General features: G+C 39.9%; 1 protein-coding gene across 2 annotated transcripts in view; it reads right to left on the bottom strand.

The window, feature by feature from the left end:
• Positions 1-10,728, bottom strand: part of LOC139456440 (rab GTPase-binding effector protein 1-like) — a 43,473-nt gene extending 32,745 nt beyond the window's left edge. The window contains exons 1-3 of one of the 2 annotated variants that reach the window (XM_071238148.1): positions 10,615-10,728; positions 6,536-6,673; positions 4,106-4,309 (exon numbers count right to left, since the gene is read on the bottom strand). In XM_071238148.1, the coding sequence (XP_071094249.1) occupies positions 4,106-4,309; positions 6,536-6,673; positions 10,615-10,669 (397 nt within the window). In that variant the 5' untranslated portion in view covers positions 10,670-10,728. The remainder of the gene's footprint in view (positions 1-4,105; positions 4,310-6,535; positions 6,674-10,614) is intronic. The other variant, XM_071238149.1, reaches the window with a different exon arrangement.
• Between the last annotated feature and the right edge of the window lie 1,681 nt (positions 10,729-12,409).

The raw sequence follows: 12,409 nt of genomic DNA, 5'->3' as shown, positions 1-12,409 counted from the left end.
AGCTCCCCAACCTTGAAGTGAGGCGTCCACGAATAGGTGGTTGTTGTAATCCGGCTCGTCTAAACAAGTTCCTGCGCAAACGTTCGATTTCACTGTCCACCATAAGAGGTGTTTCCTCAAAGTTTGTGGTAGTTGCAGTTTTAAATCCTGATACTCTAGGTATGGATTTATAAATCTCTGAATAGGGCGTAAGTGTAGTCTGCCTCAGACCGTCAACGCTTGGGCTGACGTGAGTAAGCCTAGTATCATTTGCCATTCGTTGACTGAGATTTTCTTGCAAATTGCTGTTGGCAAGCAAGTCTTGATTTTTATACATCGATCTTCTGGTACCATTATTAGGTTCTGATTGCTTAGAAATCTGATCCCCAGAAATTTGAGGTCTTGAGATGGTTGTAGATCGGACTTCTGAAAATTTATTAACCAACCCAGTTGTGTTAATAATTTCAGGGTGAAATTCAGTTGTAGTCTGAGTACCTCTGTTGATTGATGGGCTTGTATCCCGTCGTCTAGGTAAAAAGCACAACAAATTCCCTTGTTGTGAAGAAATGTCACAATTGGTTTGGTCACTCGTGTAAATAGCCACGGGGCCGTGGAAATTCCAAAGGGCAGGACCGCCCACTGGTAATGTTGTCCTTTGAAGAGGAAACGTAAATATTTCCTGAAAGTCTGTTTTATGGGAATGTGTAGGTAAGCATCCTGTAGATCGATGCTTCCGAGAAAGTCGTGCTGTCTTATCATCTGTTTTAGTTGTGGTAAATGAATCATTCTGAACTTCTCCGGTTTTGGGAGGTATTTCTTGTTGAATTTCCTCATGTTGTAAATCAAACGAAACTTTTCGTTTGAATTCTTTTTGGGAACCAGAAAGATCGGTGAATAGAAACCCGGCGTTAGTAATTCTGGTTGAATTTTCTCAACTGCGCCATTGTTAAGAAGTGAATTGATTGCTTCGGTCAACTTCGGCAAAAGTTCTTTCCGATAACGTATTTCCGGTGGCTTGCGAGATAACGGGGGTTTCTTGAATAAAGTCGGGGAGTAGCCCTTTCTTAGAATGTTGGAAACAAATTTGTCTCCTTGAATGTCCCAATTCATCCAAAATCTTGCCAATCTTCCGCCTACTGGGGAATGCTGTACATGAACGGCTGGGGGGGGGGAAGTTCCCAGTATCCAGTTCCTAGGTATCTGACCAATTAGAATTATTCATAAGACCTTGTCGCCGTAGTAGTGTTAAACCTGCCGACACTGATCAGAAATAATTTCTTGATTTTTCTTTTGATTGACGAGCGCTGAAAGTAACATTCATTCCCGGTCGTTCTGAGGCTCTTTTAATGCATAGATCATAGCTTCGTTCATAGAGCGTGACATCGCTAGTCCAAAGAATGCATGTCTTGTAGTCGTATCAAGTTATGCAATTTTCTTATCCTCAATGCGATAGGCTTTACTTTTGGAGTCTGACATAAGTGAGTAATCCTCATCAATCTCCGGTGAGCGAAGAAATTGCGACATGGTGTGCATGGGGAATTTCTTAAAATTAAAGCTCGGTGTTGGAAGTCCTTGTGATTTCATGGCTTTCGCAAAAGAAACATTAAGATTCTCTGCAATGTTGGAGATTGGTTTTATCGGTGGGAAGGTTAGTGTGTCTATATCGTCCCCTTTGATACAGTATGTATCAGTGGGAGAAGAATTTCTTGACGGTGATGATATCGGTAGTCTATCTGTAATCCACGCCAATAATTCATGATCCTCATAAATTGAAGGGTAATTTCCCCCCGATGTGTCGTCATTTTGAGGGGGCTTGAACACATCCTCCTCTCGCAGAAGATAGGAGGCGTTAGGATTCGGAGCCGTAAATGATGGCTGCGACATCTTCGAGCTATTGTGTGAAGAGGTAGTCGACTGTGTGCCAGGTTGTTTACACATTTGTTGTTGCATAGCCATTACAACTTGCTGAGTGATATCTATCATATCTGTATTAATAGCAGGCGTTGGCAAAGTACCTTGTGTAAAAAAGGTAGGCTGCGTGAAGGTAGTTGGCAGTGTAAATGTTGAAGGCTGCGCAAAGGCGGGAGCCTGCACGAAGGCGGGAGTCTGCGCGAACACTGGCGTCTGTGTATACTCTTGTTGATTAATAGTCTGCGCGAAGGTAGGGGATTGCGTAATTGCTGTGCTGGGCTGCGCGAAGGCCGGTATCTGCGCGAAGGTCTGAGGCTGATTGAGGTTTATGTCGGCTGTATTTGTAGCCTGATTGGATGACACTGCGGGCTGCGCGAACCTCTGGGGTTGTGCGGATGTAAGCTTGGATTACGATCCACAGCAAAAAATTTCCAGCTGCCAAGATGGCGCGAAAAAGAGAGAGTGATGAGTTACTGGGCTTGGTCACATGGTTCCGGTGCGCATGCGCAGAGTGAGGATGCATTTGGGGGAGCTGTTTTCTCTGTTCTTTGGGAACAGCACAGGACGTTTCCACTACCTATTCGGAAGCGAGAGAGATAAGCAATAAGTATGAGTCAGGATAAGATAAAATTATATATATCAGAGAGACCTGAAAATGAATAAATGCTGTCAGTGTTTAGAATTAAGAGCAATATCCAATGCTTAGGCTCTAAATTAAGTCACCACGCCTGACCACCTGATCTAAGTAAGTCAGCAAGCCTGACCACCTGATCTATATGTCACCGAGCTTAACCACAGGATCTATTGATATCATTGAGCCTGACCACAGGATCTACATAAGTCACCAAACCTGACCACCCGATCTATGTAAGTCATTGGGTCTGACCACCTGATCTAAGTAAGTCAGCAAGTCTGACCACCTGATCTATATGTCACCGAGCCTGACCACAGGATCTATTGAAATCATTGAGCCTGACCACATGTCACCAAAACTGACCCTCTGATCTATATAAGTCTCCATGCCTGACCACATGATCTATGAGGCGGGAAGAAAGACAAAGTCTTTTACGCCTATATAATCCACATAAAACTACACAACTTAGTGAAAATAATATGAAAGGAATACATCATCCATCATAGATAAATTTTAGAATTGTAGCCAAAACCTGAAGGTCTAAATTAATCCAATTTGAAGAACTCCGCTGAGACACGTCCTTGCTGTAGTGTGACAGGCAGTGATGTGGGGAAGGTGACTTGTCATCAAGGTCACATTAATAGCGATGATGGTCCATACAAAAGGCAGGGTGTGACTTTGAAACAACTTTATTTGTTCACCCAAAACCATCGCTATGTCTTTTTGTTATCGTAAGGTAAGCAGTGAATGCATTAAGGAGTAATGCAGGATAAGTAACAAATTTGATAAAATACTGTGTAACCCACCTTGGAGAGTATTAAATGTCTTACCAGGGGAATAAAACTCTTAAACCCCGCCACGAGCAATACAGGCTGCATATGGATTTCTGAGAGACAGAAAAAAGCCGGACGCTTTTTCTGAGTCAAAGGAAGTCATGTGACATAGCACAAGTTAACCTCAGTTCATTCGAACAGCTGTTTACTATCAATTGGGGTTTTACTATCACGTGGGGTTTTACTATCAAGTAAGGTTTTTTGAGTCCCTTATCAGGTTTTATACCACTCACCTCCAACTGATGTTACAAAACCTAACGCAGGTCACATAAAACCCCACGTACCCCTCGTTATCCTGCTACGACTTACAGTATGACCATCTCACATTTTCAAATAAGATATATTTTTCACCCCCCCAAAAAAATAAATTAAGTCTGTCATGAATTCTTCAGGGTCTTTGGCACACAAATCTATCACTGTGACAAATCTCACTTAAACTTCTTGGTACATATTTTGTGTGCTTTAATACTTTGATTAACAAGAATAATGTCATTTTGAACAAATTCAAGGCTTTCCAAGCTATTTTGGTGATTTTCAAGATTTTTCAAGAGAGATCTTGAGCTTCAAGGCTTTTCCAAGCCTGTATGAACCCTGGATTGCCAGGTCATCCATACACATTATATCTTGATAATCCTGGGACTTCAGTAGAGATGGTCAGCACACAAGGTCATATGGCCTTTCATCTAGTACACCAAACAAACAATTACACCAATTTCAGTTTTAGAAATGTTCTGAGCTCAATTCTAACCACTCATAATATGTTGGAGACTGTCGACTTCCTGCTGGTGTTGGCGTCGGATCTCATTCAGCTCCTCACAGCGGGACGTCTCAGTGACCGCAGCTGCTGTCTTGACCCCCTCTAGCTCCGCCCTGACTCGCCCGAGCTCTTCCTCCAACTGGCTGATCTTGTCCTGCCACTCCACCCTCGTCTCCTTCTCCTTCTTCAGCTCATCTGGAACAGTCGCAGAGAAACCCACACAGATGAAAGTGAGACTACATTCCCATCTGACAAGGCCTGATTTGTTTATTTCTTTGGTTTACAGACTTTTAGTGAAAAATTCTGGTTTGAAGAAAAATTGTTGTTCTTCAGAAATATGTACTGAAAATAATGCCATGTTCGGCATGCTGGTCTTGTATATGAAAACAATTTTATGATAAAGTAGTTTCTACTTGTCCTGTAGCATAGATACCCAATACTGTAGGTCAATCAATATTCGTCAAAGCTATCATTGGGAACCTAAATTTCATATTAACTAAAGCCCGACATGACCACTGACGTCCACCTGTTATACTGATTGATATGGTTGGCATTCAAGACAGATCATCATTAGGGATACGTATTAAAGGTTTAAAGTGTATCACAATATTTTGGGTTGCACAAGGCCATATTACGATATGCATGATGATATATTGTATAATTCTAAATTTTGAATTCAAAAGCAATCTGATACATTAAGGTATGAATTGAAGTTCATAAATGGAACAAAACAAAATGCTGGTACAACATAATGTTTACTCAGTTAATAAAGACGCAGCCATCTTGGGGCCCCGGGTGCATGCTCCGGGACAGCGAAGGCATTTGGCAAGTATATAACATAAAACACAACATAAATATTGCTATTTGAAATCAACGGCTATATCGAGCATGAAAAAAGGATATTGTGATACGCATTGTGGAAAATATGAACCTCAACTTACCAACACATCGATATTACCCCACACCCTTATTTATAACATTCCTACATTCAGTCCATTGTTCACACAACTTTAGCCACCAAATGTAAGACTGGTTCAAGGCAGTTGTCTCACTCTTCAAGGAGAAAAGTTACACCCACGTATTCCTTAAAATGGATTTATTCCATTGTCAGAAGAGCTCCATTAATATCAGTACATCCAAATACAACATAAATATAGTCAAGTCAAGTTTCATGATTATGATTTAATCAAGTACCAGCCTTTGATACATGATATCATCACAAATTGTTGGAGGATTTTTGCGTTTTTTAACACAGCAGAGTTGACAATAGTTACCAAATGTGAGGGTCACAAATTTTAAGGTCTATTCAACAGTTCAAGGCAGATTCAAATTAACGACCTTAAATTCACGGCCATTTCAAGGCCAGACTTCCACATTCATGCATGTAGGAACCCGGATAACATGTTGGTTGGTTGGTTTGTTGTTTAACGCTGCACTCAGCAACATTCCAGCTATATGACGGCGGTCTGTAAATAATCGAGTCTGGACCAGATAATCCAGTCATTAATATCATGAGCATCGATCCACGCAATAGGGATCAATGACATGCATCAACCAAGTCAGCGAGCCTGACCACCCAATCCCGTTAGTCGCCTTTTACGACAAGCATAGTCACCTTTTACGACAAGCCTGGGTTGCTGAAGTCCTATTCTACCCCGGAATCTTCACGGGGAGACATGCCTGGGTTGCTGAAGTCCTATTCTACCCCGGAATCTTCACGGGGAGACAAGCCTGGGTTGCTGAAGTCCTATTCTACCCCGGAATCTTCACGGGGAGTCAAGCCTGGGTTGCTGAAGTCCTATTCTACCCCGGAATCTTCACGGTGAGACAAGCCTGGGTTGCTGAAGTCCTATTCTACCCCGGAATCTTCACGGGGAGACAAGCCTGGGTTGCTGAAGTCTTATTCTACCCCGGAATCTTCACGGGGAGACAAGCCTGGGTTGCTGAAGTCCTATTCTACCCCGGAATCTTCACGGGTCCGGATGACATGTCTACAAACTTCATTACATCATTTCTTTCGCTTTTTATTTGTAACCTTTGACCCCAGAGCAACATTTTTTTATTAGCTGACCAGGTTTCAGAAATATAACCTGTATAAGGGGACTCATATTGTCAATTAGATCTGATATGGACGATCATTTGGGGTTTCAGTGGTCAATGACCCTGACCTCTGGCAGTATTACCCCTCATAACGGAAATGGACACATTGTACTGGTTGAATATATACATCTACAAACTAAACAGGTAAACAGTCATCCAAATTAACCATGTTAACAGGCTTTGTGTAGTATCTTAATATTTTCACTTTTAACATTAGGAAATGATAAGCATGGCAAGCACTACCTACAAGAGCACTATCCATAAGAGCATGAACTGTCAGCACTACCTACAAGAGCACTATCCACAAGAGCATGGACTGACCTTCTTTCTGCAAGAAAAGCTCTTTGAACTTTGCTCTCTTTATTCCAAACTCACTCTCTGCCTCAAGCTTCTCGCGGGCCAGCGTCTGTTCCCTCTCCTCCAGGTCTGCCAGTCGCTGCTTCAAGGTGGCCAGCTCATCTACAAACATACATACAGAATGTCAGGAGCTGCCAGCTCATCTACAACAATACATACAGACCGTCAGGAGCTGCCAGCTCATCTACAAGTACAACCATACGTGCAGAACGTCAGGAGCTGCCAGCTCATCTACAACCATACATACAGAACGTCAGGAGCTTCCAGCTCATCTACAACCATACGTGCAGAACGTCAGGAGCTGCCAGCTCATCTACAACCATACGTGCAGAACGTCAGGAGCTTCCAGCTCATATACAACCATACGTGCAGAACGTCAGGAGCTGCCAGCTCATATACAACCATACGTGCAGAACGTCAGGAGCTGCCAGCTCATCTACAACCATACGTGCAGAACGTCAGGAGCTGCCAGCTCATCTACAACCATACCTGCAGAACGTCAGGAGCTGCCAGTTCATATACAACCATACATACAGAACGTCAGGAGCTGCCAGCTTTCAGTCTCAGTCAAAGTAGTTGCTATCAGAACTCAAAAAATTATTTTTTCAGAAATTCCAAACTATTAAAAGGCACTGGTTTACCACTAGACCCATCTATGTGCCCAGTCTGGTTAAAATATCTCTCATGAATTTTGAGTTCTGCCCTGGAAATCTCTCATATCACTTAGCACAGAGACTCTCTCACTCAAGAGCTGGAAATCAGTAACCAATCAAAACAATTTTTCTGAATGAGAGTTAGGCATAGATTTACTTGCAAAATTACATAGTAAATGAATATTTATAGACTCCATAATCGAATTAGAACACTACTATAACTGTAGCAGGTTTATAAACCTGGTTACATAACTGCTCTTTTAGCTCGGACTGAAGTCCACATGCTACCAAGAGTAACCTGCCGCAGCTGAGACAACAGCAACCAGGCGAGTATAGACATTAGTACTTGTTCCAATCAGGAAAGATAAGGGGAATTTGATTGGACGGCTATATTTAGCATCATTTCGGGTGAATTCAACTCAAAACCAAGTTATGGTGGCATTTGGGTCCAGGGTATTTGTTATAATGGAATGTAGATACAAAATGTAATCAGAGTATTCATCTATGAGTTCTCTGAGGTCGAACCATACCTTTCCCATTTTCACATCATATTGGATTTGTAATGCAAAGGTGACTTGTCTTTCATACAAAAAAAAGGAAGAGCCAAAAGGGTCTTAATAATTTGTAATACACTACTGCATTGAATGCCGTTAAACATGATGAACTCTCAATTTATTTGAGTCAAAACAAGTTTAATGAAAACATGAAGAGTCATCCATTATCCCTCTCCATCCTTGCATGCTTACAACTGTAGTCAAATAATTTTGATTTCTATGAAAACAATAGGCAGCAGTCCTAACTAGCCTAATACTCTGTGTGACCCATACCCCATTACCCTGTGTATTGCAAGAATGTTTTTTAATGTTGCTGTCAGCAATAATTTAGCATCATCACTGGAAGTCTCTGGACCAGGCACTCCAGTAGTAGTGATTGAAAATATGATTAAAAATGTACATCTATATTCTTAACCAATCTCTTGTCAGTGCCTGATTATAGGGATTCGGTAGGTGATTTTGCTCCTGTCAATTTGAGTAACAAAGTTAAAAATGACCAAGCTTCTGCAAAAGAGGTTGTTCTTGTCACTGACAGAGAGTTGTCATTTCAAATACACAAAAGCTGCATTACATACATGAATAGCTGTATTAGTATCTCTGACAAGCCTTTTATTCTACCATGAATTTGAAAATTACTCAATCTCATTAAAATCAGATCTTAGTTTTCGCTACCGCTAAACAAAGATCTGAGGACATCCCAGTACGGATCACGTCAGAACCTTTCGTGACCTTTGACCAACCAATGAATTGACTGACAAGAAATCGACATTAGTCAATCAGATGGCAGCTTTCTCAAGCATTGCAACACTAGTTTCAAACTGGCGACTATGCTTCGGAACATATTTTGAAGTGCTCTCGAACATAAATGTTAAAAATGATCAAAAGAAGATTCTGGAATGGCTTATAGATGGCCTAGATTGTATGGATATAATTATAAAACATTTAACTGTCGTTCGGAATACCCTCTGTTAGATATTTTGAGGTTGCATGATTTGAAAATTCCGACTGTCACTTTCATGATCTGGAAAGCGACGCTTTGATTGGTTGGATGAAAGGTCGTTCTGACGTGACCCGTAATGGGATGTCCTCAGATCTTTGTTTAGCGGTAGCGAGAGCTAAGATCTGATTTTAATGAGATTAGAAATTACTTGATTCTGATTGGTCAATCAGAGGCTATTAAATCACAATAAACCCCCTCTGATTGAAACAGCTGGTTTGACAGCCGCATCACTGCGGAAGCTCATATTCATAGAATAGTACTTTTTTCAATCATTGTCGCTAGGCGTATCTAAATAATTATACCTACATTTATAGGTTAACAAAATACAAAGTTAAGGTTACTCCAAAATTCATTGGATGTGTGGCAATACATTTCAGGCAGAAAACACTATAGAAATCAACAAAGACAATGTATTTTTAGGTTAGGGACAACAGAGAGCATGGAATTTGGTGCTTTTCTATATACGACGTATCTTTTGTGTCACAATGAGTAACATGACGTCATAGTGGTGACATTCAGAGTAGAACGAAAGCTTTGCATAGCTTGCTTAGTTGTCTTTCGGGGTGCCCACCTTATGTTAGCTTTCCAAGTTGCCGTGTTTATATGCTGTCAATGCCTGTCACATGTTCGAATGAAGTATTGTGATGTAAACAAACTGCCTGAGCATATAAAGCGCCATATTTTGTTTAAAGGCTCTTGTCGGTGAATCCAAAATCCACATCAACAACCCACTCAAGACACTGGACTCAACCCATGCCACTTCACTCAATATATTTGCTAGTACCAAAGAGGTTGCTTCGGTTCCAAATTCAATTTAGTGCAGTTAAATCTACAGGTAACTTAGCTCTACATTGAAAAGACAGTATGTTTATCTCCTTAATGATGCATGCTAAATGTCATTGAGGAATTGATTTAAGGAACTTGAATTAACTTGCACTTAACATGCATGTTGACATGAAAAGCTACTTGCACCAGATATAACCAGGTTGCATCCTGGTCCCATAAGTTTATCAAAGCTGAAAAATAGATGCATGAACTAGTCTAAATAAGTACATTCCCAGATCTCTGATGACATGCGTCATGTGTCAGGAATTGCACATAACACATCAATTAGAGATGCAGTATGGTAAATAAAGCTTTAATATTGAATGTGGTAAAAGATCATTGTTGAGTGGACAAGTAAGGATTCCTCAGACACAAATACTATGTTGCATTTTTCAAAAATACATTTCACTGGTGCATGTTTAATATAGCTAAATCGAGCTCAGTCATCCTTGAATCAACAAAAAACTCAATCCCATTGAAATCAGATGGATGTTTGGAAGGAAGAATGGTCAGAAGCAATAATGGATAGCAATCACTTACATCTCATGACAGCATGAAAATGAAAACACATTGCTGTTGTCATAGCTGTTCAGATGAACTTAGTTAAATGTCTGCATCTCTGTAATCCGGAAAACAGACAGGAATGTGTGGAGTACAATAACATTGTTTTTTTTAATGGTGTCAACCTCAAGATGCTAACAATATTCTGTACTGAGATATCACAATCGACTATTTTCAGTTCGAGGAAGTATGTTTTAAAAAGATAGATGATCACCTGATAACGTATGGCATGATTACAACACAATCAACTTACATACATTGAAAAGTAAACGTCGGCCTTTCAAACATTTGTTTTTACAAACTTATTTCTTTCCTATACCGTACATACTGATGGAAAAATCATGCCAATTTTCATGAATTTATGTAAAATTGACAAGCACTTGTTCGGGTGCAAAACTGCATCAATTACGATGCACAGAAATTACACACATAACACGTTCGTTTGCAGACCTGTTGGCGAGAGATCTGCCGACTCCAGTGGACCAAACTCGACGTTATCTGTCATAATTATCAGCTTTTATCAGTCAATGTTGTCTATTTTGTTTTATCTCCATCTTTCTGCAATCTAACGTCATTGTATGATGAGCGACATCTACTTCCGTTTATCAAAGGGAGGTCATTCAAATTCGTCTGCTTAAAGTGGGCGTGTCACCTTTGAAGTCGAGCTGGTCTCGCGGCCGAATAAATTTAAACCACACATTGTTAAGTGTATCTCCGTGTTGCATATAGTCTCGCAAAAGACAGAAAATACTGAAATAAACAATCGTGCTCCTTTACATTCAGGTAACATTTATACAACCCCCCCCCCCCTTCCCCCCACCTTAACATATAAATATTTTGTTCTGTGTAAATGCAAGGTTCAATACTACAATAAGGAAATATCTCCCATATTTATCAAAAGGGAAGTACATCTGAAACCTTCATAATCAGTTGATAAAATGACAGTTACAGGACAATTAAAAAAAGTTGACCTTTCATTTCATTAAAAAATCTGTCAATAAATCATGAAAGAAAGGTTCATCAAGAGAGCACTCCTTCATGCAAAGGGAAACATTTATGCTATGTCACTCACATGACACCAACCAAGTCGGGTATGAGTAACAGGAAATACGTCATATGAATACAATATCAATATCCAAATTTTCATCCAAACAATTTTAAGGTTTTGAGGATATATTGCTGGAGAAGAAAATTAGAAAGTTTATTTTAAATCACTTACTGGACACAATTATGTTTTTCTTTCTTTCTTACAAAAATGGTACATGCTGTTGGTTTATAAATAATGGAGGCTGGAGCAGACAAACCAGTGCTTGGTTTCCTGCACAATGATTCACTCCATCTTGGTGTGATGACACACATCCAAGTCACCTATCTGTACCACATATTCCAATCGACTTGTTCACCAAGCCTTAACTGCTATTGACCTATTCTAATCCTCAATCCTCACGAGGTCTTAACAAAATTAAATATGGAATAATAAAATATTACAATTAACATTGTTAAATTAAACACACTTCTCTATGATCTCAAAGGAATCTAAACTTTGAAATTTCTTTCAATTGCATAAATGAATCTCACAATGGCCTGATTAAGTCATGACATGTTGGTCATCACTTGTAATCTGGATGTCCAAGTACATGCACTTCATTCTGAGAGGCCGGTATCATGTGGATGAGCACAGCATTAAAAAACAAATAGTCTTTTAATTACTGAAAAACATTAAGTGATGACTCAATATTTTGCATCACCCAAGCAACCAGATATTAGACTCATAAGAAAAGTTAGCATGGACTGAGCTTTATTCAACATACATATACTGAAAAAAATAAAAATATCCGCAATAATACGAATGGTCCATAACATTTTTCTTTCATTATTTGTACAGTAATCAAAATAATACTTTGCGAAACACTGTTCAGTCATACCAGAACAGCATGTAACAGAATGAATTATAGAAAGTTGACAAGAGAATTACTTGTTAGAGTTTCCATATCCATTAAAATATGGTTTGGCAAACAAATCCATTGCATTTTTGTGGCTGATTGATGTGTTCATAGTGAAGATCTGGGTAGAATTATCTGAAGCAATCCATACTTGTTGTGAAAGGCTACTAGCAGGATCGGGTGAAGCTAGGTGACTTGATCCATGTTATCGTATCAAAATTGCATAGATCAAAGCGCATGATGTCAATCACTGGATTGTCTGGTCCAGACTTGATTATTTTCAGACAGATTTAATGCACTTA

Source organism: Haliotis cracherodii, unplaced genomic scaffold, assembly GCF_022045235.1.
Source record: "Haliotis cracherodii isolate W230 unplaced genomic scaffold, xgHalCrac1.p SCAF_11, whole genome shotgun sequence".
NCBI lineage: Eukaryota > Metazoa > Mollusca > Gastropoda > Lepetellida > Haliotidae > Haliotis > Haliotis cracherodii.
The sequence above is the reverse complement of the archived record's forward strand: the minus strand, read 5'-3'. Positions and strand labels throughout refer to the sequence as shown.